The 24,580-nt window shown below is 38.6% G+C and overlaps 1 protein-coding gene across 3 annotated transcripts in view; it reads left to right on the forward strand.

Moving 5' to 3' along the window:
* KLHL32 (kelch like family member 32) overlaps positions 1-24,580 on the forward strand; it is a 219,111-nt gene that overhangs the window by 189,422 nt on the left and 5,109 nt on the right. For all 3 annotated transcript variants that reach the window (XM_043964176.1, XM_043964179.1, XM_043964177.1), the window contains 3 exons: positions 7,429-7,487; positions 10,534-10,726; positions 14,410-14,504. In XM_043964176.1, coding sequence (XP_043820111.1) covers positions 7,429-7,487; positions 10,534-10,726; positions 14,410-14,504 — 347 coding nt within the window. The remainder of the gene's footprint in view (positions 1-7,428; positions 7,488-10,533; positions 10,727-14,409; positions 14,505-24,580) is intronic.

The raw sequence follows: 24,580 nt of genomic DNA on the forward strand, positions 1-24,580 counted from the left end.
CATCTACTAGCTGTGTGATCCTGGGCAAGTCACTTCTTGATGTCCTTAAGTTTCCTCATCTGCAAAATGAAGCTGCTAATAGTATTTGCATTACCTCCTAATAGTGCATAAATAGGAACTATTATTATTGTTGTTATTGTTTTTAAAAGAAGAACACTGATTATTCCTTATCTTTTAACTGGAGGTCAAATAGGGGAAGTGAATTTAAAGTACATTAGGTTTAATGTAGAGATAATTTACTTAGTCTGAGTACTTAAAGCAATTATCTATGTGTATATACACACGTATGTGTCCCTGGATAGTCTTATAATTAAGATCAAGATTCATCCATCTGAGATGATTTGGTTGTTTCCATGCCTGTGCAAAGGTGGCTAAGCAAAGGTGGAAGGGACAGTAGGGGCTGGACCATATGATTTATTCCAATTCATTGATACTATATTTCCATTTTTTCCATTTCAAAATCTCCAAATAAAAACATTGCTATTAAAATACAAAACAGACTTAATCATATGAAGTGATAATCTACAGTAGAATCAGAGCATGACTTTCCTAAAATATTTTAAAGGACATCTGGTTCTCTTTGTTGCTGGCTAAAACTGGGAGGTTTTAACCTTGTTTGTACATTATTTCTTTTTCATGAAAAACCTATATCATTCATATTTGCTTCAGTGCTGTAGACATTCACGTGAGACTCTTTGGGTCAGTAACCTGTTTGTTTACATGAGATGTTCTACATTGGTAAGATAAACAAATATCCCAGTGCAAAAATCTTTCCTTACAGATAGATATATTGTAGATGTGAAACTCTCTCTGGGGAATTTGAGTAAATTAATTACCCATCTATTTGTGTGGCTTCCTCATGTGTAACAGTTAAAACAAGGAATATTATTTTTCATTTAATGCAGGAATTGAGGAAGATTCTATGCAAGTTGCTGCTCTATCAGAAATATCCTTGATTTAAATTGTCTCTACCATGTTAGAATCCACTGGAGATAGTAGTCTTACACGCTGTGTGTGTGGTTCACTTTTAACACTGTGTAGCCTACATTCACTGTAACTATTTCTATTGTTAGCAGTATACTGAAGTGAATAATAGATACACTTGGCACTTATTTCCTTGCCTAATGCAAATAGATTCCTTTCTTAGCTTAGGGCATAGAGAGAAGATTCAACTATGAATATTTTGAGTTATTTTGGAAATAGGGTGGATTCAGGGAAGAAGAGCTTAGATTTACATATACACATATGCATAATATGAACCTCCCCCACCCACCTCCACACAAAAAATACATACCTACACACATACACACACACATATGTAAAGCCTGTGATTCCCTTGGTGTAGAGAACTATCAGTGAGGAAACACCCCCTGCCAGTGCAGATTTTCAACTTTTCTAATCTGTGGTTTTAGAGAATTGCCTGAGACAATGTGTGTCTGTGTATTTATTTACACAAGTGTAAAAAGTAGTGGCATAGTGAATACAGTTATCCTTTCCATATTTCGATTATCCCCATAGGAGTTTTGCTTATTGCAGGTCAGCATAAAAATGGAGGTTTGGGAAGAGTTTTGCAGAAGCCACAGATAACACACAAAGGCCAGTGGATGGCAGAGAAAAAGTTTCAAAACTTAAAAATGCACAAAATATATGTATAGTATTGTATAATATCTATACAAATTTTACCATAAGATACTATAAACACCCCATGAAAGAAAAAGAAAAAAAAAACAACAGACTTTTCTGGTAGAGAAGGTACTGAGGGAGGGCCAAAACATTCTATGCGGGTTTGGGCAGCTAGGTGGCTCAGAGAAAAAAGCATTGGCCCTGGATTCAGGAGGACCTGAGTTCAAATCTGGTCTCAGACACTTGATACTTACTAGCTGTGTGACCCTAGGCAAGTCACTTAACCCTCATTGCCCTGCAAAAATAGATAAATAAATACATATATACACACGTACATTAATTAATAAATAGAAAAAAATTATGTGGGTTTTCCAGATTGTGGGGGCACCATGTCTCTAATCCCCACAATGTAGAAGGGATAACTGTACACATATTTCAATGGTTGTGTGACCTGGGGCAAGTTATTTAAGAACTCAGCATCTGGCAACTCTTAGACTAAAGGATCCACTGTGCTGATCCACATGGGTAAGGGGGGTACTTTCTCACCAACTGTTCCCCATAGCCATGAAATCATATGTCTGTATGTAGATGCTTAAGGCCAGATCCCTGCTTAAGGCCAGACACTTTTGTCTTTTCCTCAGCAAAGCCTAGTACAGGACCTAGAACTAAGTTGTTGCTTACAGTTGCTTATTCATTAAACAGTTGTGTATGTGTTATGTATGTGTGTAATTAACAAACATTAACAAGTAATTATTAGGTACCTACTCTTTGGCAGGCTGTAGGCAGCTAGGTGGCTCAGTGGATAGAACACTGAGCCTGGAGTCAGGAAGACCTGAGTTCAAACCAGCCTCAGACACTTACTACTAACTCTGTGACCCTGGGTAAATCACAATCTCTGTTTGCCTTAATGCACTGGGGAAGGAAATGGTAAACCACTTCAGTATCTTTGCCAAGAAAACCTTATGGAAAATATGGTTCATGGGGTCATGAAGAGTCAGACAGCAAGTCTGAACAGCAAGGACTCCCCTCTCCCCCTGAATGTATATAGAAGTATATAAATATGTGGTATGTATGTTGTATGTATAGCTATTTAAAGCTTAAAACTGAAGTAAGACTTTTGGGATACCCCATATATGCAAAGCAGTATGTGAAGAGTAGAAATATGCCAAGTTAAATCTTAGACTTTCTTTTTTCCTTTTATTCAGCAAGTATTTATTGAGTACCTAGTTAATACATAACATCTTCTTTCTTTCTTTTTTTTTTGTGGGGCAGTGGGGGTTAAGTGACTTGCCCAGGGTCACACAGCTAATGTCAAGTGTCCGAGGCTGGATTTGAACTTAGGCACTCCTGAATCCAGGGCCAGTGCTTTAAATACATAATATCTTGAGGGGATTGCTGAGAAGTATCCCAGGGTTACTCTGGTGGCTTTCCTTGGTAAGGATTCTGAAGGCTTTTACAGATACCTGACATGAATCAGGTATTATTAAGCCTAAGAATTGATAATAGATAATAATAATGACATTGATTTATTTATATATGATATATAATGATTTAGATTTATTCATGTATAATATAATGATTTATACATTTATTTTATCTTATTTACATATTGAGTTAAAATATATATATTTATTGATTATATTCTATTCCAGCCAATGTTGTGTGAATAAATGAATTTAAAAGCATTTTTAAGCTGCTTTCGGTTGCAAGAAGTGTGCTAAGTACCTAGAATACAAACCGAAGAGCAAGATTGCCCCTGTTCTAACAGAGAGAGAAAACACCTATGAAAAGTTTCAGTGGCACATCAGTAGAAGGGCCTGTGGTCGTTGGGCACAGTGGCAAAGCAGATGATGATGATGGTGTCTTTGTTAATGTAATTCCTGTTGATAAAACTATTCATTTCTCATGTTGAGCCATTTGTTAGTCGACCTATTTGACTTTGGTGGAGAGAACTTTATTTTCTGGATGTTCAGTATCTGTGGCTGCTGAGGAGGCAGGCCAGGTCTCATATCCATAGGGGCTGATTCCTTAGTTGTATTGACGGGGAGAGACTTCAGTGGAAGCAGAGTTGGTGATGTTTGTGGGCATGGTTGGGTAGAGGAGAAAAATAACCTTTGTTCCTAAGAAGTGTGTAGTGAGGGGCAGCGAGGTGGCACAGTGGATAAAGCACTGGCTCTGGATTTAGGAGGACCTGAGTTTAAATCCGGTCTCAGACAGTTGATAATTACTAGCTGTGTGACCCTGGGCAAGTCACTTAACCCTCATTGCCCGGCCAAAAAAAAAAAAGTGTGTAGTGGGTTTTTTAGGTCTAAAAGTATTATCTTCATGAAAGAGCAAAAAGGATTGACCCACTAAGACCAAAGAACAAAGAGAGTCATTTTTTCTCTTTCCCCTGCCCTTTACTTTTTACGACACAAGCATTTACCAGCTGTTGTCTTTGTCACAGCTCTGAGTGTCTGAGAGGGCATGCTGAAGTGTAGACAGAGTTTGTTTGGTGTTTTTAACCATCCTCTTATCGTTTCTATGGTGGGTTGCATCCATTCATCACTGAGTTTCTAGCAGACTAGCAGCAGGGAAATTTAAGAAAATGTCTTGCTGTTGTCTTGTCCTGTGATAGGAATCATTTCTCACTCCTAGCAGTATGTTAACTTTTCATTTCTCCCGGCAGTTCTTTAAGACCTTGGTGACTTTCTGGTAGCCAGCAGTATTTTTCTTTTTGAAGTCACAGTTCAGGAGCATATGATGAGGCTGTTCATTTTGAATTTTGGTTGAAAATTCTCAAGTTCAACTGTAGCACTTCAAAGTTAGAGAAAACTTGGTTTTGAAAATTGATGCTGATACAAGATGGCATATTTAATGACAGATGTATCTATAGAAAGCTGTTAAGATGCAGATTATCCCCCTGGGGAGGGAGATCAAAACTGCCAATCTATAAAATATACTTGATAGGGGCAGGCATGGAATCTATCTATGCAAGTGCTTTGATTGCGGGGGACAGTGTAGCAGCATGTGGCATCCTAACCTAAGAGCAGACAAATCAGCTTGATGACTTTCAAAGCCAAGAATACCGCTGCAGGCAAGGGTACTCCAGTCTAGGAGAAATTAAAACATATAGAGACTGTTATTAATTCCATATCTATTTTTGTGTAGTCAAATCTGTATGCAAATCCTTAGCATCTCATTTCAGCAGATTAATCTAAAAGTGAAGAGTGGTGTGTGAAGGGAATGCAATGAAGAAGCCCCACAAATGAGCAAAGGCATCAAGGAAATGTAAGCAGGGAGAGCTTGGATCCTTCATCTTTTTTTTTTTTTTTTTTTTGCATGTGTACTCAGGGAAGTGGCTTTATTTATGTGCTTATTTGTCAGTTATTTTAATGGGGAGCAATAGCAGCAGCACTGTCTAGGGTTTTACTTCACAACAGTGACTTGGCAAAAGTTGCAACATTGCTTTGCTGGTGAACCTCTTGGCATTTCATGTCCTGGTGCTAATCAACCAAGTAACTGTAATTTCCCCCTCCCCATCTAGTTAGTATCTGGCTCCTCATTTCTAAATATTATTATATGAATGGAAATACATATGTTAAGGAAATTGAATTACTGAACACAGATTAGGAAAAAAAAGATTGCTTCTGTGGAAAATGATAAATAATAATGAGAATGCTGGAGAATCTTGTAGAGAAGCTATGAACTGCCAAGGTTGTTTACTGCAGTAGTGACATTCTAATCCAGTTGCTATACATTTAGTCTTTAACAAACAAAATCTGTTAAGGATAATACTATGCACATTTGATGTACTGCCTTCAACAGTTTCACTGAAGTGCACTTCAGCAGGGTCTCGTATTTCTGCAACAAGTTCAGCAAGCCTCCATGATAGAAGCTTGTGTGAGAAGGAATTTGGTTTTCTACTTCCTCTGTTACATTTGCGTTCCTCATTGATGTACCTGGAGCGAGGGTTGGTTAATCATTTTAACACCAAAGATTTATGTAATCTTACTGGATGCTTGATAATTCATCTTCTGTTGTTACAGTGGGTAGGAACAATTAGGTATTGAAAGTTTAACAAAGGAAGAGAGATACTAAAAATCAATCCAGTCTGCTAATATATTTGGTAAAATGGTATGCATCTTATCATATCTTTATTTTAAATATTTGAGGGAATATAGTTATTTCTGCCATGCTTTTCTTAAGTGTGACAGGGTCCCCCTCCTTTGATTTTTATATTAAAAAGGAGATATTTCTTAAAGAAATGCAGAGTTCTTTTTTTACTTAGATACTAGAACCTCATTTGTATATTCTTGGATTTATACCACTGGCTAATTTCCCATTGATCTTTAAAGGAATTCCTTGCCTTAGAGGGAATGAAACCTGCCCTCTAGTTAAAAATGGTCTTAGAAAATTAAATGAATGATTCAAGTTCTTTACTGGGGAGAAGTGGGAGAATAATGATTGGCCGGGATTTAAAAAAAAATGCCCTATTTACTTATCTACTACCATTAACTCATTGTATTCAACACTTGTGTTGTTAAGGAGGCATCACTATGCTAGCATAGTAACATACCAGGTATTCAAGGACTTGTAGAATTTAATTGAATTAATCTTATTAAATGGTGTTGAAAGTGGTGACCCTTGCAGAGAATTTGTATGTTATGCTGACTGTGCTAGTAGACTACAAGCTTGCCAAAGAAGAGAACTTTAGGTACGTGCCATACATACAGAGAAAATATAGAATTGTCTATTTCTTTGTGGCTTTACCATATTGAAGCTGTTAGATAAACAAGAAGTTCACTAGCCCAGAGTTCCTCACTTTAGCCACTGATTTGGAGCCAGGACTTAGAATATAAATGCACAAGAGTACTGTTCAAATTTCTTCTACTTAAGATAGAATTACTTGCTTCTATATTTGTGGGTTGTATGTGTGAGTGTGTTTGTGTGTGTGTGGTTCGGTTTTGTTTGGTCTTTTTTGCTTCTCTTGATGTCCACTAATGCCATTTTCCCACAAAGCTGTTTTACATGCTGATTTTTAGAGGTTTGCATTTTGATTGTAAAAATTCATGCTGAGCAAATGGTTATTACATTGTGTGTTGCTCTGTATACACAACAGGCCTGGAAAGAAATCAGAATAGGGGGAAACTGGGAACAGCACGAAATAGATTTAAGAGTTTTTGGTTAAGTAGATGATCCTCAAGCTTCCTTAGATCTATGCAGCAATCAAGAGGGTTTCAAAGCCAGGAGTTTTTGAAGTTTTAAAGGTTGAATAGTGACTTTTTTTTTTTTTCTAAAGCAGAACAACTGTAGACCTCAGGCTAGACTATTTAATTTATGCTAAGTTTCTCTGGTCTTGGGAAATAGCATCTCCAAATAGGCAGAAGCTGTTTGTGTACTATTATGCAAACTGTTGGAATTTACCAAGTTAAATGTTTGGCTAAGAATTATCCCTGTTGTTCAGTGTCCTTGGGACAAACCACACAGAAACATTTCTTAAGATTGAATTTTCCTGTCTCTCCCTTTCCTCGAAATGATTTGTTGCTATTTTCCCCTCCTCTTATCCCTCCAGTTTATAACAATCTGACTGGATCCAGTCTTGGTAATCTCAATATACTTTTGTTGTTTCCTCTTAAGTAGATGGCCTCCAAAATGTAGCTTGAAAGTGAAGTTACTTAAATAAGCTTAATCACATCATAGGGCACACAGACAATCCTTAGTAGTAGTTAATTCCCTGCCCCACCCCAGTAATATTTCATTCTTATTTGAGCAACAGCCCATGTCTTATTCATGAAGAATTTAACACATGTTAATCCATTACAGGTGGGGTAACGAATACTGCACAGTATCAGAACAGACTAATGGTGTACGAACCCAACCAGGTAAGGACTAGCTATACCCTACTGAAAACAGGTATTATTTGGTGGGATATGTATGTCTTTTCTAACACTATTAACAATATATGTGATATCCCTACTTTCTTCTCTATATGTATATATATATATATGTATATGAATGTACAAAAGGAACCTCCTTTTATCTAATGAAAATTCTGTGGTTTAAATTCTTCCATCTTCCCACAGTTTGTATCAGGTGGGAAGTATATTTGTTTGGTGTTCGATGGTATTATTATTACATACACACTCTCTCTTATTTAGAAGACCTTGGCTAAGATGTTTAAATGAGCCTTGATGCCCTACCCTTTGGTCAGGAGTATCTTTCTGGGAGGAACACACTGTCTAATTTCCATCTCTCCAGGGCAGATCAATAGTCAGGCAAACCTGGAGGTAGAAATGCCTGTAGGGTTTGCCTATGCTATTGACTCACCAGCAGCCAGGGCTTGAATTGTAAACATTCTAATGAGGTCCTGTCCTCCCTCTGTCCATTCCTCATATAATTCATTCATTTATTTATTTTACTGGGCTTAGAGCTACAGATCAGCCCCCGTCCTTCCAGTTTAAACATCAGCAAATTGACCAGATGTCTACTGAATTTTACATTTGTCCATTTGTAGCCACGTGTAATCTTTTTCACGATTAAAGGAACATTTCAAAATAGTCTAATTTGGGGTTTTATATTCATCCAGACAAGTTATCAAGGACATGAAACATCAGCTTGGTTTTGGTGACCTAAGCAGGGATGGGCCCAAAATATATATCTAGCACCAGCTCAGCTTCCTTTTTTTGTATCTTTCTGTGTGTGTTTTTAACCATTACTTGATTCTGAAAATTAGAGAAGCCATCATTCCTGCCTATCCCAATGTGTTTCCTGGAGTTATCAGAGCTTGCAGACTTCAGAGATTATAGCCTGGGATGTCAGTGAATCAGCTGTCCCAGACGGGATCATTAATGGCAGCCTCTTGAGTTTGGCACAGAACTGGTTAAAGTGGAAAGGAAGGGTTAGTGTTTTTCTCAAATGAGGTCTGCTTCATGTTTGTACACACAATCTCTTTTTAAAAATTCCACTGGCATATTGTTTACGGTGGGTGCTGGCAAACATCACATCTGCTTACATCTTGCACAGAATCTCAATCACTCTATCATTCAGCCTTGGTGCTTGTTTCTCTTCTAGGCCTTTGTGGAGAGTCGATAATGCCCGCCATCTGCCACAGAGCACATTGCTACCTGCCAACAGGCAGGCTGGGGTGACCTCTGCTTCCCCACCACTGATTAGTATTCACACGCTAGCTTATTAGGAATGACCCCGCCAGGCCCCTCTGTTTCTTTGCCTTTGCAGCGGTTGGCGGCTCACCTGGAAGGCACTGCAGTGGAGTAAGCTAAAGATATAATCAGGGGATGCAGGCAGGCTTTGCAAACCAGATGGCGTCCATAGTCCTGTGGCAGGGGACAGGACTGCTAATGCAAAAATTAATTCCTAATACTGTCATACGGAGTCTGATAGAAGGCACCTGAAGAAAGCATATTTGGAGCCCAAGCCTTGGTATCCTGATTAAAGGCATTTCTTGGCCAAATACCTGAAGGAAGCCTTGACTTTCTTATTAAGGAAGTTACTTATCTGGCTGGAAGGGTGTTTGATTTGAAAATTAGCTTGAACAGTTGTTCTCTTTGCATGACATCTACACATAGAAAAAGGTGGCAGACAAAAGTAGTGTGCTTTTCAAATGGCAGAAAACACATTTTCGATCCAAAAATATCTTTGAAAAAGAGGCAAACCTAACTGAGCCTATAGAAATGCCTGCCATGAGCAAATTGATATTTGTGTAGATGAACCTAGTTCTTGTTCCCCAGACATGACATAATCTGAGGACATTTTTGAAAGTATACCACTCAAAACATAGGACTTTCCTGGTCAAGTTCCAATTTTTTTTTAAATTTTTTTTTTTTTAGTAAAAATGCTTCTTTTTTAATGTAGAAGGGAAGTTCTTAGGGCTGTTTATCTCTGGGGCAGTTAGTTATCAAACTCTTTATAACTCTGAGGTGTGATTTTAAATTTTAAAGTTTTTTTTTTTTTGAGATGGTTCTACCCTTAAATTCCTAATTTTGGACCAGAGACCTATTTCATCCTTTCTTTCACTCAGGTGCCCCCAGAGCCAAATGAGTCATAAATTATATTCAGTGTGCTATCAGACATTTTCTTTGAAAATATAGAGTACATTTAACAAACAAAACCTGTGCCCGAAATTTCTCTTTTCTATTTTGTCACGAAATGAGTTCATGGCAGTGTTAACAGGACTTTAACTCCCATGGCGTCAGGGGAAGTTGGTTGCCAGATCAGTCCTTAGCTCCTCTTCCATCTGCCTCAAAAAGTTAATTTTGGAGAACAAAAACCACCTTTTCCTTCTCTATCCAGGGAGTCCTTCAGTGGCCATATTCATGAGAAGAAACAAAACATCCCCAGCCACACAGTGTTTTTGCAACAAAATTATTTGCTTAAATGAGTAACCACTGGGTCAAGAAAGATAGCTACCATACTAGTGTTTTCTCATATCCTCTTATTAGACATAGCCACAAATGGACATTGTTTCCAAAGTCATTTCATTAAAGACAAATAGGGGAACTGTCTGTCTCTCTTTTTCAAGGAAGCCTTTAAGATAAGTGATATTTAAGTTTTTGGTTTTTCTTTCTATGTTTATTCTTATTGGCCTGAGGTCTTTAAGTTTCATGGCCCATTACCAAAGTTCATGTTGAACTGTGTGAGTTAGACATTTAAGAGGCATAGGGATGAAGGGGGGGGGGTGACACAGGAAGAAAGGGGAAGTGTCTTAAATTCAACTCAGATATCGTTTGAGGCCTGGCCATATGCAAGATACTTCTGCTGACTGATTATGCAAAGATGGAAAATGGCAATAGTCTCTACCTTCAAGGAGCCTTGTAATCTAGAAGTCTCTATACTTGGCTTTGCTATTTCCACCATAGGAATCATTCATGCCCCATCACAGGCATAGTTTTGCTTTACTCCCATTTGCAGAATCAGTGGATCAGTCGAAGCCCCATGCCGCAGAGAAGGGTGTACCATTCTATGGCTGCTGTCCAGAGGAAGCTGTATGTTCTTGGGGGCAATGACTTGGACTATAATAATGATCGCATCCTTGTGCGACATATAGATTCTTATAACATAGATACAGACCAGTGGACGCGCTGCAATTTCAACCTGTTAACTGGTAAGTACTTTTGATTGAGTGAAATGAAAAAACATCTAAACATTTTTGAGATGAGAAGCTGGGGGGGGGGGGGGGGGGCGGGGGGAACTAGGTGGCACAGTGGATAAAGCACCGGCCTTGGATTCAGGAGGACCTGAATTACTTATTAGCTGTGTGAGCCTGGGCAAGTCACTTAACCCTCATTGCTGAGAGTGAGAGAGAGAGAGAGAGAGAGAGAGAGAGAGAGAGAAGGAAGAGAAGCTGGCTTTGTTTTGAAGTACATTTAAAAAAAATAATAATTTTTATCATCTTCCTAAATGGGTCTGATTCTACTAACTAGAATAAAGATATTGTTTGTTTTGGGGGGGGATGTGTGTGGAGGGGGAGATCTCCTTTAAGTATCAAAGCTAGTAAAGCTAGTTAATTTCTCTGTGGCCTGTATCACTTTTGGAGGTTTAAAAAAAATAGTAGAGAACTTCCAATATAGAACTTCCAGTATAGAAATTCCTTTTACTGGTATAGATCGACAGTTCATCTGTATGTTAAAATCTTAAGGAGTTGCCTATGGCACTGAGATAATTGATGTGCCTGTGGTCACAGAGTTAGTATATGTCAGAGGTGGGACATCAATCTCGATCCTCTTGACTCTAAGAATGGCTTTCTATTCAATATTCCATGCTCTCAGGAATAATACCCGCCACTTATTTAGCACTTTTAGATTTACTAAGTTTTAAAATACATAGGATAACTATATAAAGTATGATTATTCCCATTTTATAAATGAAGAAACTACAGCTCATAGGGGTGATATGACATGCCCAAGGTGACATAGCTGCTAAGTACTGGAGGAAGTATTATGGGCCTGGGGTACCTCAGAAGTTTTCTGGGGGAACTCAGGGAACCTTCTCCTTGAGAAGCTAAATCAAAGGACAGAGACAGACACACCTAAAGAAGCATCTCCCTGACCCCTCAGAAACATAATCTCATTAGGCATGGCTGCTTGCCTGAGTGGCACCAAGGGGACAGAGATAACTCCAGAAGTCCCCTCATTCAAACCTTCACTTAAGCTTTCCCTAACCTCAAAGGGAACTTTCCATTGTAAGGTGTTAATTACCCCTCCCCCAACTTCTCCAAGCCCACCGCCAATAAGGGCTCAGGTGATCACCCCATCTACATTCTATAAAAGCTAAGGCTTTTGTTCAGGGAGATGGGTATCTCAGAGAACCACATGTCTGGAACTATCTCCCTTTGAGAGAAGTTTGACTTCTCTCTTGGTTTCCTTTCTCTAGTGCCTAAATAAAATATTTTTTTATTCTAGGATTTGTGAGAGGGTGTAATTCTTCAAAGAGGAATTCCTAAGGACCCCCACACCAACCATTTCCCCTGTGACATAATGATTTAAATGCAGGTGTTTCCTGACTTCTGGTATAATACTTTTTTTTTTTTATGTGACATATTCATCTTGCTTCTCTGTGTGGCTAAGAAATGCTCATACATTTCTCTGCTGTAACAAAACAAATCTGTACCTTAAAATTTGTAAATAATGCAGCTGTGAGGATAGGGGGTCTGAGTTAATGAACACCTCCCCCTAAAGTAAGCCTTATATTCCTGACTGTAATTTAAGTTCCACTAAATTTATTTTTTTTTCTACTTCTTCCAACTATCTTCAATAGGCAGAATGATTTGGAAAAGGTTGTTGTTTTGGTTTTTGTTGTTTCTGTCTTTTGCACTCCTGTGTTGGGTGACATGTACAGAAAATACTATATATACTTTTAAGAAACATACAGTGTTGTAAGTATCTGCATTTTTTGGATTGTAAGTTTACAGACTCATTTAAAAGGAATGAAGCATTGCCACGATGAAAGGCTGTGCATATTGTCCTAATCATTCCGTCATGTCCTGTATTAAGGCATGGAAGGGAGGCACAGAAATAACCAAACTTTATAGCATCTTCATGGAGTTGAAAGCTTTTCCTGTCTTTGCATTATCAAAACTTAGAAGTGGCCGGCGAATGTTTGGCAATGAAAAGACAGCCAGATTTTGGATTCAGAGGACCTGGGATCGCATCTTGTCTCTGTTGTCAGTTAGCTGTGTGACCTTGAGCAAATTTTCTCCCCTTCTTTAGGTTTCTGTTTCCTCATTTGCAAAATGAGGCTTTGCACTCAGTAATCTCTAAGGTTCCATCTTCTTCTGTTATATCCTATGAGCTCGGCATATTAGTTCATTTCCTTTGAATCATTTACAAAATTATAAATCAGGTTCTAGGACTTAGCAGATTGCATTACTTTTTGATGCCTTTTTAAAATAGTAAATTGAAGGCCAGGTACTCCAGTGGGCAAACACTCCCACTTCCTGGTGATGGTGGTGGTAACAGTATTAATATTCTCCATTTGCGCATTATTAGTTGGGAGTAGCATTTAGAAATTTAAGATGATCTACCTTTTTTGTACTTTGTAAAAAATGATTTCCGAGTCCCACAAATGCATGTATAGATTCTTCAAGTTACCACAATGGGACCTTAGACTATCCAGTTTCCTAGATCTATGATTCTGACTGTCTTAGGATATAGTTTATTTATTGCCTCAGTCAATCCTTTGTCAGCCCATCAATAAAATGCAACTATCTCATTCTCCGATGTCCTCTAGGGAAGAATATGTATTCCTGAGTTATTCTGTCTTTAAAAACAAAAGAAAAAACACTACTAGCACTAAACAAGGAATTAAATTATTTTGATGTGTCAGCATTTAGGATTTCCCCCAACTGTTCGTAGATCAAGTACTTGAAAGACAGTTTAAAAACTTTGCCTGAGTGTATGTGTATACAGATACATATATATCCATACATTACATATGTGTATATGTATACATTATACAAGAACCCTTTTTTTAAAAAGAGGGCATATTCAACATAGACATGTTTGGCAATCCAGAGGAATGACTTTTTCACTCAGACTTCAATGTATCAATCAATAAGCATTTAATTAAGTATCTACTATATATCAGGCAGTGTGCTAGGTGCCGAGGACAGGAAAAAAAAAAAAGAAGAAATCTCTTCCCTTAAGGAGTTTAAGTCTTTGGGGTTAAGAGGTACACCCCTACATATTTAACCATTTTCTTTCATTTGCATGTTCAGGAGATATTCCACATCTCAAATACGTGACATAGTAGCATTAATTGTTTACATTAGGATGTGCTTTACAGTTTGCATAGTGCTTTCCTCAGTGAAAATATTGTTACCTTTATTCTACAGAAGAGGAGGCTCAGATTGTTGTCTTATTTGAGATCTCAGAGCTAACAAATGACTGATCTAGGGCCCAAACTCAGGTCCCCTGATAACAAGCCTTGTTCTTCCCCTTTTCTGATATTGGTTGGTGCAAAGTTAAATTGGTAGCACACAATATACATTTTTTAGTTAGATGGAGAAGCCTTTACTTAATTTTAATGAATCATTTCACTAATAGTTTATAATAATTATTTGCCCCATTTTGACCCTAATATCATTGCATAGATTACTTCTTAGCAGCTTAGTGTGCCCACAATAGTTCTACCTCTCTACCACCCGGGAGGCAGTGATCAGTTGCTACCTATCTCACTGTTTCTGTTAAATCCACCAGCATAAAGGAATTGCATCTCTCAGTGCCAAAAGGGTTAATTAAAACATGCAGGTGGTGTATTTTACCCCCTCCTTCTTCCTTTTTGCTTTAGGTCAAAACGAATCCGGAGTTGCTGTCCATAATGGAAGAATATATTTAGTTGGTGGCTATTCGATTTGGACAAATGAGCCTCTGGCATGTATCCAGGTGGGTAGTTGAGGTTTCTTTTGAAGTCTCTTCAAGTGGTTCAGAAAGGTTACTTTTTTGCAGTGTTGTTACTGAATGAGCAAAAGCATTCAAGTGAAGAGAGAGGCTAACACTAGTGTGTGTGTGTGTGTGTGTGTGTGTGTGTGTGCGCACGCGTGCACGCGTGTGCATATACACATATGCCACTCATTCAACTACTAAGCTGATCTCTGACTGTATGTTGAAAATATTATTTATTAAAAGATTGTTCCCCTGAAAGAAAAAAGGAATTGAGCCAGGGATGTGTGTCTTTATGTATGTGTATACATGTACAGGCATTTCTCTGTGTATGTACACACATGTATATGCACTGTACATATGTATTGCATGTCCATGCACATGTGCATGAACGTGTGTGTATTGTGTATGCATGTATGTGTGTATCATTTAGGAGCCCCTCACTCCTGTTTTAAAACAAGGAAAAAAGAAAACTTATAATAGCTTAAAAATATTCACTCTCCTTTTATGCATTTGTCATTTTGTTTTCTAAGTATTAGAACTGAAAACAATAGGATTCTTCATGTTAAGGCTTGTGCATTTGTGCTTTACTTTCTGGCAGACAGTTCCCAGAGCTGTTCTGAGCAGCAAGTGGTTTATCATTGGCCAGCCAGTCCCAAAGCACTGTTGGCACAAGTGGATGTTAGCAGCTCAGACCCAGCACAGTTCTCAGCATGCCTTTGGAAATAGTCCTAGATGCCATTGATTTCCTTAGACAGGACCTGGTTTTTAATGTTTTGGGCCAGTTTTATATTTCTAGTTTTTATATTCTTTGACTTCATTACACTTTTGCTCCTCTAAACTCGAATACCCTGCCACCCCTGTTCCAGTTTTACTGGAGCAAGGGTGGCAGGGATGCCCAGCACTTGTTGACTTGACTTGACATCAGGGCATGAGGGAAGAGATTCAACTGTCCAAGGCATATCAACTATGCTGGAATCAACTGATATCTGCCATGGCACAAGAGATCAGCCCAATGGGAAGCTTCCTGATTGGAGCAGTTAGATTCTTTCCTGCACAGATTAGCTGTTCTGTTAAGTGCAAGCAATCTGTGTCAGGTGTCTGTGGTTTCCAAGCCTATGAGGAATTGCCATCTGGACATGGCTGGTGAGCTTAGAGGTGCTACAAAATGAGCTTTCTTGGGAGGTTTCATCCAGCTGATGGGAGACGAGTGCTTGGTTATGTTTAGGTGATATTTAATACAGTTGTAGCCTTTTTTTTTCTTCCAGGGAGTTTGTAAGTCTGCTCTCATTCAAGTATGCCCTTGATGAGCTTCTTTGCTTGGGGGTTGGGGTACGAAGGAAGGGAGGGATAGCTTTTCAAGTTTATAAGTATTGGCAGAATTCTAGGGGGGACATTGTATGAAAACCAAGTAGGTATTTTATAACCAACTGTGATTTTTAAGTCCACTTACAACTTTCCACCTGACCACTCACTCATCTGATGAAATATCATCCCATCCCATCATAATCAGTCAGGCCCAGAATTCTATCATTCTCTGCCTTGGCCAACAGGTAGGTCCAGGAGCTGGTTGTCTCCCTAGCTGCTGTACGTGATTAACCTTTCTATTCACGCTGTTTTCTACTTATTGCTCAGGGATTTATACTTAAATTAGCCTTACTATACCTTCCGTGAAAGTGTTATTTTATGTGTGTTTATGCATATATGTGTGTCCGTGTGTATGGGAAAACTTTCTTCCCTCACCACCACTCTCACCTGTCTTATTTACCACCCCCCCCCCATTTCCCTATTCCTACCTTATTCCTCAAATTGCATCCTATGGTTAAGAAATTACTCTTCATATTAGAAATTTGACCTCCTCCTAGAAATTACTTTGGATAGATTGTGAATTTAATTTTCTATGCACATATTGATTCCTCTAATAGAATGTAATCTTCTTGAAGGCAGGGACTGTTGGACTTTTGTCTTTGTATCTCTCATACCTAGTATAATGTTTGGCACATGGAAGGGACTTTAAAATGTTAATCGAATGGAATTTAATATAGTTTATGCTTGTATATGTAACTCTTTGGTAATGTACTGCAGCCTATTTACACCAATCTTTGTTACCCTTTGGGTACAAATTTGATTCCATGGAGAATATGCTATTTCAAGATTCATAGCCATATACCATTTCTAGAAGAATACTGGTGCAAAAGAGATAGGCTAGATATACATATACATGCACACACACACATATATGTATATGTGTGTGTGTGTGTGTGTGTGTGTATAGGTGGGGCAATGAGGGTTAAGTGACTTGCCCAGGGTCACACAGCTAGTAAGTGTCAAGTGTCTGAGGCTGGATTTGAACTCAGGTCCTCCTGAATCCAAGGCCAGTGCTTTATCCACTGTGCCACCTAGCTGCCCCCTGGGATATTTTTAAAACTAAAAACTTGGGGTTATTGAAAGTGCTGCACAATTTCTCATATATTTCCCAGCTACCTTTTTATTCAAATTTGGACCTATTCCTTATCCACTGTTACATCTGTCCAACATTGATGTGCTCATAGATCCATAATCCATTCTATAGGATGTTCATACAGCTGTCTAACATAGACTAGAAAATGGTACTGTTCACTTGGATTTTACTGTGTAGATAAGTAGGCCAAAGTTTCTTCTGCTGAGTTCCAGGTCTGCATGCAGTTAGCACAGTGTTATCTGTAAACATGACCATCGGGGAGACAAGTACTATATATGGGGAATCTCTTTTCATTTTGAGCTCTGTACACAATATCCTTTATGAGATTGGCAAACACCTTTAGCGAGCATACTTCCCTATGTTTAATTCATCTCTTGATATTAATAACCTGAAGATTCTTGAACAAGGCTATCTTTTGTTATATATCTTAAGGTATCATATTAGTTTGTCATATACAAGTGATACCTTGCTGGAAGATGGTCTTTAAGGCTATTTTAAGAAGGCCAACAGTATTGAGTGAAATGCTTTTCTATAGTTAATAAGTAATGAACACTCTGTGTTTGTGTTACAAAATCTTGTATTATCTGTATCTTTTTCTCAGTTGTGTGATCTCTTATCAAATAGTTTGTGAAAAGTTGACTGCTGACTTCTCATGTTTTTATTCAGTACTCCCTGAATACTACCTTGCATTTATTTTGTTTTTATATACATAATGTATACAATGTACACACACACACACACACACACACACACACACACACACAGTGTCCCAAAAGTCTTAGTACTGTTTAAAGTTTTGGGGACATTCTGTACATGTTGTTTTCCACAAAAGTATTTAAGTTCTTGGAGTTCTTTTGCCTATCTCTAGTGCCTATCAGAGTATCTGGCACAGAGCACTTACAGTTCCTGTTGGTTGACTGATACGTATGTATTCTTATAAAGATTTGAGAGGTGTGAAAGTATGTTGCTTGCTACTTCGACGGACCTGTGATCTCATCAGTGTGGGTCCTGCCTAGACTGCAACTCTTGTCCATGTTGTTATGTCCATCCTACAGAAAGGGGTCACCCATCGTGTCAGAGGCATTCCATCAAGATCTCTTGATATTGTGTGAATACCAATGTTTGTTCCTCTCTCGATGTCACTGGCCCACTTCCTTTTTTGTCATACATCTCTAATGGCACACTATTTAGAAATTCTTCATATCCTCTACAATTTTTAAAAAATGTTTATAATATTTTCCTACTTATTTGGTATCTTACTGCTTTCCCCCCCCAGATATCTTGAAAACTAATAATGCCTCAAAATTGTTATCTCCACTTTAGACCTCCTCTGTGTAGACTTGGTCTGACCAAGCTGTTCTTCCCATTTCTGTTTTCTTTAATGCCATTTCAACTTCTGTAGCACAAGCTCTGAAGTGATTATCCTAGCTCCCATTTTCTTTGAGATGGGGTAATGATTTACTCACCCTCATACTTCCTTATGTAGCCCAGAGGGTACAATGTAAAAGATTAAATGTTAGTGCCCACACTCTGATAGATGAAGAAAATGATTTGTTACACATCTCCTTCCAGATCATTTCTATTTTTTAGCTGTTTGTTGCCCTTCAGTTTTTATCCTTGAGTGCTCTTAAGACGATCTTATTTGTATTAATTCACCCCACTTTCTGTATATTACTTGCCATTTTTCAAACTTATATAATTTATATTTTATTTATTTAATCAGCCAACTAATTGATTGATTAATCTTATTTTCTTCCATAAGACTTTACAACTGGGTTTACATTCTAAACAAACATTTCCCTTGGCTGACTTGCCTGATAACAAGATCAAGTGTTTGCTGGTTAAACTAGTTTCTAGGTACTTTGTGTTGTGAGGATTGTTTTACATGGCTTAAACTTTCATAGTATTAATAATAATAGTATTAATGTGTATTCTTTTTAAGCATTTCCAATTTTTTGGTATCAATATTTTGTTTAAATAGATCAGACTGAAGCTGTTTTATTCTAATTTGACAATAGCTGGTTCCTCTCTGTTAAGAAATAGCCATTTTCTTTCTCTCTCTTTCTCTTTCTTTCTTCCTTCCTTCCTTCCTTCCTTCCTTCCTTCCTTCCGTCCTCCCTCCCTCTTCTTTTATTTGTGTGTGTATGTATGTATGTATGTATGTGTGATATGGTTTGGCTCTGGATATGCTAAAAGTCCCTGACTCTTCTTGAAGAGTCAAGAAAATCATTAATGGCATATAGCAGAGAATTAATTTATAGAAATAGCACTGTACCTCTTTGTAACCTAAAACCTGAACTTTTCCTAACAAAACAAGTTTTTTTTTTAAACACTTTTTACTTTTATAAGTAAAGGTTTTTTCCCCCTCTAGTAGAGAAGCATTTTGTTGACACCTTAATTCCAAGGCCTCCCTTTCCAATGCTGACTGTACCTTCACCCATTCTCCTTAGCTCCCTGGTCAAGGCAGGGATGTTAGAATGCTGCTCTCTGTTGCTATGTCCAGGTTTTCCTTCTTCCTTTATTACTCAGTATCCTCCCTTCCTTTCAGTTTCATGCTATTCATATCTCTGACTCCTCTGCAGCTCAATTCAGAAAAACCTATATATTTTATGTTGCTGAGGAGTACTCATCCTCTCAACCATGAGTCATCTGGGATTCCTCACCCCCCATATCCAAGCTGTTGCCAAGGTCTGCCATTTTCACTCTTGCAACATTTCTTCAGTGGGTCTTTTCTCCTCTGACACTGCCACCACTCTAGTGCAGACCCTCATCACTTCACCCCTTGATTATTACAATACCTGTTGGGGGATCTGCTTGCCACAAGTCTCTCCCAACTCCAACCCATCCTTCAGCCACTAAAGTGATTTTCTTTCTTTCTCTTTCTTTCTTTCGTGAGGCAATTGGGGTTAAGTGACTTGTCCAGGGTCACAGCTAGTAAGTGTCAAGTGTCTCAGGCTGCATTTGAACTCAGGTTCTCCTGACTCCAGGGCTGGTGCTCTATCCACTGTGCCACCTCGCTGCTCCAAGGATTATAGTTTTTGATAGGAGAAAGGTAGTCCCTGGGAGTCAACAGGCTTTCTTTCTTTTTTTCTCTCTCTTTTTCTGGCAATGAGGGTTAAGTGACTTACCCAGGGTCACTCAGGTCCTCCTGAATCCAGGACCTTGCCACCTAGCTGGCCCCATAAAGTGACTTTCTTAAAGTACAAGCCTGATCCTTATTTGATGAACTCCAGTGGCTTCCTATTGCCTCCAGGAGCAAATACAGCAAGCTTTTTGGCATTCAGAGCACCGTCAGCCCCACTCCTACCTTCCCAGCCATCTTACACATTGCTCCCCAACATGTCGTCATTGGCCTGCTGGCTGCCCCAGGAACAAGACCTTCCCATTTCTAGGCATTTTCTCTGGCTGACTCCATCCCTAGAATGCTCTCCCTTCTAAACGTCACCTGCTGGCTTCCCTGGCTTCCTTTAAGTCCCACCTCAAATTCCATCTTTTATAGGCAGCTTTCCCTAACCCCCTTTAATTCCAGTGTCTTCTCTCTCTTTCTTTATTTCCTATTTATCCTGTATATAATGCACTTTGTGTGTGTTTACATATTGTCTCCCCTGAGAGAAATGATTATTAAATAACAAATTATTGGGGAGATCCCTGACCTTTCCTAAAAATTTACTACTTTTGGACTATCTTATCTAGGTGGGGTCGTTACCCCACCCAACTAGAAAAACCTTACAAAAAAATTAATCTAAAGTGAATTCTGGCCATTGTGTTCTACAGGTTGGGGGTGGGGGTAGATCCTTTATCTAGATGGCCCAAGGCTGGGGGTGATTTGGCAGTAAATGAGGTTATCACAGTCAGCTCCTCATTAGAATAGGTCCACCTTTCATTATAACATTCATTCTCTTTCATTACTTGTTAACCAGAGTGGATTGCCACCCTCAGGAACACCAACTCTTCCAAGGGCATATAAGTGTTGAGTAGGTTCCAGGATGAGTTTTTGGCATTGGAGATCCCTTTTATTAATTACATGCTGACATGATTTAAAAAATGATTAATTACCCAGAAATGATGTGCCTTGAACTTTTTAATATGGCACACCCCCATCAGATTGTAAGTTTCTTAAGGGCAAAGACTACCTTTGGCCTCTCTGGGTTCAGTACAGTGCTTTGCATATAGTAGACACTTAATAAATATTGATTGATTGATTAAATTACTTTCATTTATCCTATGCATGTGACTTTGGAGTTTCTAAGGATATAGCCAAACCTTAAACAGTATTGAGTTTGATCAGGTCCATAAAGCAGCAAAAAGAGTGCTAGGTTTGCAATCAGATGACCACTTCTCTGACTTTGGCCCAGTAATTTAGCCTCTTGATTCTCAATTTCCTCACCTATAAATTAAGAAGTCTGGATTAGATAGCCATTAAATCCCTTCCAAACCTAAATTTTTAATCCTATGATGCTTAATTCTTTCTTTCTCCCAAGTTATTAGAAACTTTCACTACAATCCAACAGACACCAAATTATCTGGTGCAAGAAAACTCACACCTTCCAAACACTGACAAGGAAGGAACACATGTACTTCCACTATTTGGAGTTATGTGATTTCTCTGTTTATCCTTGACCTGGAACAGGCTGCATACAGTGTCCTTTGTCTTAAGGGCAGGTGTGAAAGAGAAGGCACCTGAGTCAACTCTTAAGATTGTGGCAGGGGCCTGTTTTTAATGAAGCCACAGGACGCACATTTGTAATGAAGGTTTCTGACAGATGTAGGAGTGCTATTGTTTATTTGTATGTGGGCACAGCAAATATTTGGCATGAAGCACTGATTCTAATCTGCTTTGCCATGTATGAAGAATAACGTAGAGGGGAGCAGCTGCATACGTGTGCAAGTGATTACTTTGCATTTCCAGCTCACCTCCACTGTTCTTCATTTAGTATTATTTTCTTTTGGCTAAGGATGCTCTGCCAAATTGGCAACATCTCCATGCAGATGCTTTTTTTTTTGCCAGCTAATAAGGGAGAGCATTTTTTTTTGGGGGGGAAAAATGCCAACTCTTCTTTTCCTATGCTCACAGATAAAATGCATTACATCTGCTTAACATATGCAGTCTCTGTTGGCCCAGAGAGTCAGACAAAGGGTCTCTGGCTGATTACCTTCACTCAACTGGTATCTTCTCTTTGAACTGTGTATTCTGACATATCTCTGCCTGAGTGGCCTTACATTCTTCCTCTCCCTTAGAGATGCATTCTGGAGAGATAAATGACAACCACTAGCAAGGGTACTGTGCAAATAAATTAAAGAGAGGTCTCCCTCCATTTTTAAAGCCTAGCCAAGGTATTAATAATAGTTTCATCCCCAACAGGAAAAAACAACAAAACCCAAACCCAAATCAATGCCAATTGAGATGTGCCAAATCCTGCTGTTGCTTCCACACCTACAAGAGCTCATTTTGCTCCAGATGTGTGAACAAGATCTACTTGGCATGAGAAGGACACGTTTCTCTATTTGCTTTCATGGAAACTTAGACATGAACAAATTACTTCCTTTCTTACAGAATAATAGCTGTACTTAAATCTCTTCCAATTTAATACCTAGTGCTTCCGAGCACTAGCAGACAAGAAAGACAAGGGCACAGTGCCTTGCACACAGTTGGTGACCAATACATGTTTGTTTGCCAATGATGACAAGAAGCGAGTTTGGGTAAGGTTTCTTTGTATCCCCAGTATTATCACAGTGCCTGACTCATATTAAGTACTTAATAAATGTTGATTGACTGACCCACTGACTCCATTCTGTCACCCAGAGGTCTAAGTAATTCTGCCAGTTTAATTTATTAAGAGAAGAAGGGTCAAACAAATGTGAATAACCACAAATCATGTGCATATTAGAACTCAGGTAGCTAGAGGAAAATAATACATGTTGAAAAGTAGTAAATCCATTATGATCACTTAGTTTTTTATCCTATTTGATTTTTGTTTTTTCTGGTAGAATTCCACCTTCCAAGGAATACCTTTCTCCCATTAATGAAATAAAATAAAGTTAGAAAATTCCAAGTTCCACCATCCTATAAGTAACATAAGGAGCCCCAGTATACCTTTTGCTGGTGGCCCTTTGACCAGTTGTTATCTGTGCAGTTTATTCCACAATGCATATACTTCTTAACACTTTGGTCCTAGGATGGGCTCAGAAATAGACAAAGCATATTGTCCCTAGATTTTAATGACAATCCTCTTGATGTTGATTGCTGAAAAATTCCTAGCCTGTAGACTGTGCAGCATTAGTGGTTATCAGCCATGTAGGTTAGTTTGAGTTATTTGACCCCAGAGATGTAGTTTCTTTAAATGAAATCAGAAACAGACTAGGGTGGTCTGCCACTGAAACTGTGCACCAGTCCCTAAGTCTACATGCTTCAGGATCTCCTACCATTTCTTCTCTTTACCCTGTTTACTGTGCCTTCCTTGAAGCTCTTTAGGGCAGGAAAGCCAAGCCATGGTATTCATGACTTTGTGACCTGCAGTTTTGATTAGGCTGTAGAGCCTCATTATTGTTTAGTAATTCTTGCCCTCAGTGTAATATGTAGGTGCCATGACAAGTCATTTAGGAGTTGAATGCTTGCATTCTTTGATGTATTTTTTTGTTTTTCAACTGACAGCAGAAGGAGCAGAAATCAACACATTTACATGACTTCCAGAGGGATTCTCTGATGCATGTTTATAGAAGGGTTCTTAAAATGCTCCTGGTCCAGCCCCAGTCACAGTCAGTTTCAATTAATGAACATTCCTAACCCATCTGTAGCTTCAAGCTTGTTTTTATCTCTCCTTCCTCCAAAAGTCTCATTTGTAGTTACCTATGGACTTTTCACAGGCTAATATAGAGTCAGTTTATGTCTTATTGACTACAATTAGGGGAATAATGGAAAGATAAACTCTTTATTTTGTTAATGTGTTTGCTGAATTAAGCTGCAAATCACTTTTTATGGGGGGATAGGTGGGGAGAGCAAAGCTTTACTATCATTTATTGCAATATTATTAGATAAAAATATACCACATTGGTAACTAGTTTTCATACATATGGCATGATACTACCATCTTAGAGGCAGGCAACATGGTGCATAAATTTTTCTACATACACACACTATATAATGGTTGTTGTTTATTCTTCATTTGTGAAAACCATGATATCAGGGTGATGTCATTACTTGAAGTAAATTGGATTTAAGTGAGGGAGGTCACCAACCTCATTCCCTCCTCCGGAGCCATCTGGGTCCAGTGGCAAGATATATATCAAGACAACTGGAGATGGCCCCAGATGTTTTAAGGCAATTGGGGTTAAGTGACTTGCCCAGGGTCACACATCTAGTAATAAGTGTCTGAGGTCATATTTGCACTCGGGTCCTCTCAACTTCTGGGCCAGCGCTCTATCCACTATGCCACATATATTCAATAGAATGCTAAATCTGGAAGCTAGAAAGTTTGGGTTCAAATACCACTTTTGACACTTGATTGTTTTGTGACCATGGAGCCAATTCTTTAAGACACATTAAGTTGGAGAGCCAGGTAACCAGTCTGCCATGCCTGTACTGACACAATTCATTGAAGTACTGACTCACCACTTGTAG

The sequence above is a fragment of the Dromiciops gliroides genome, chromosome 4, assembly GCF_019393635.1.
Source record: "Dromiciops gliroides isolate mDroGli1 chromosome 4, mDroGli1.pri, whole genome shotgun sequence".
NCBI lineage: Eukaryota > Metazoa > Chordata > Mammalia > Microbiotheria > Microbiotheriidae > Dromiciops > Dromiciops gliroides.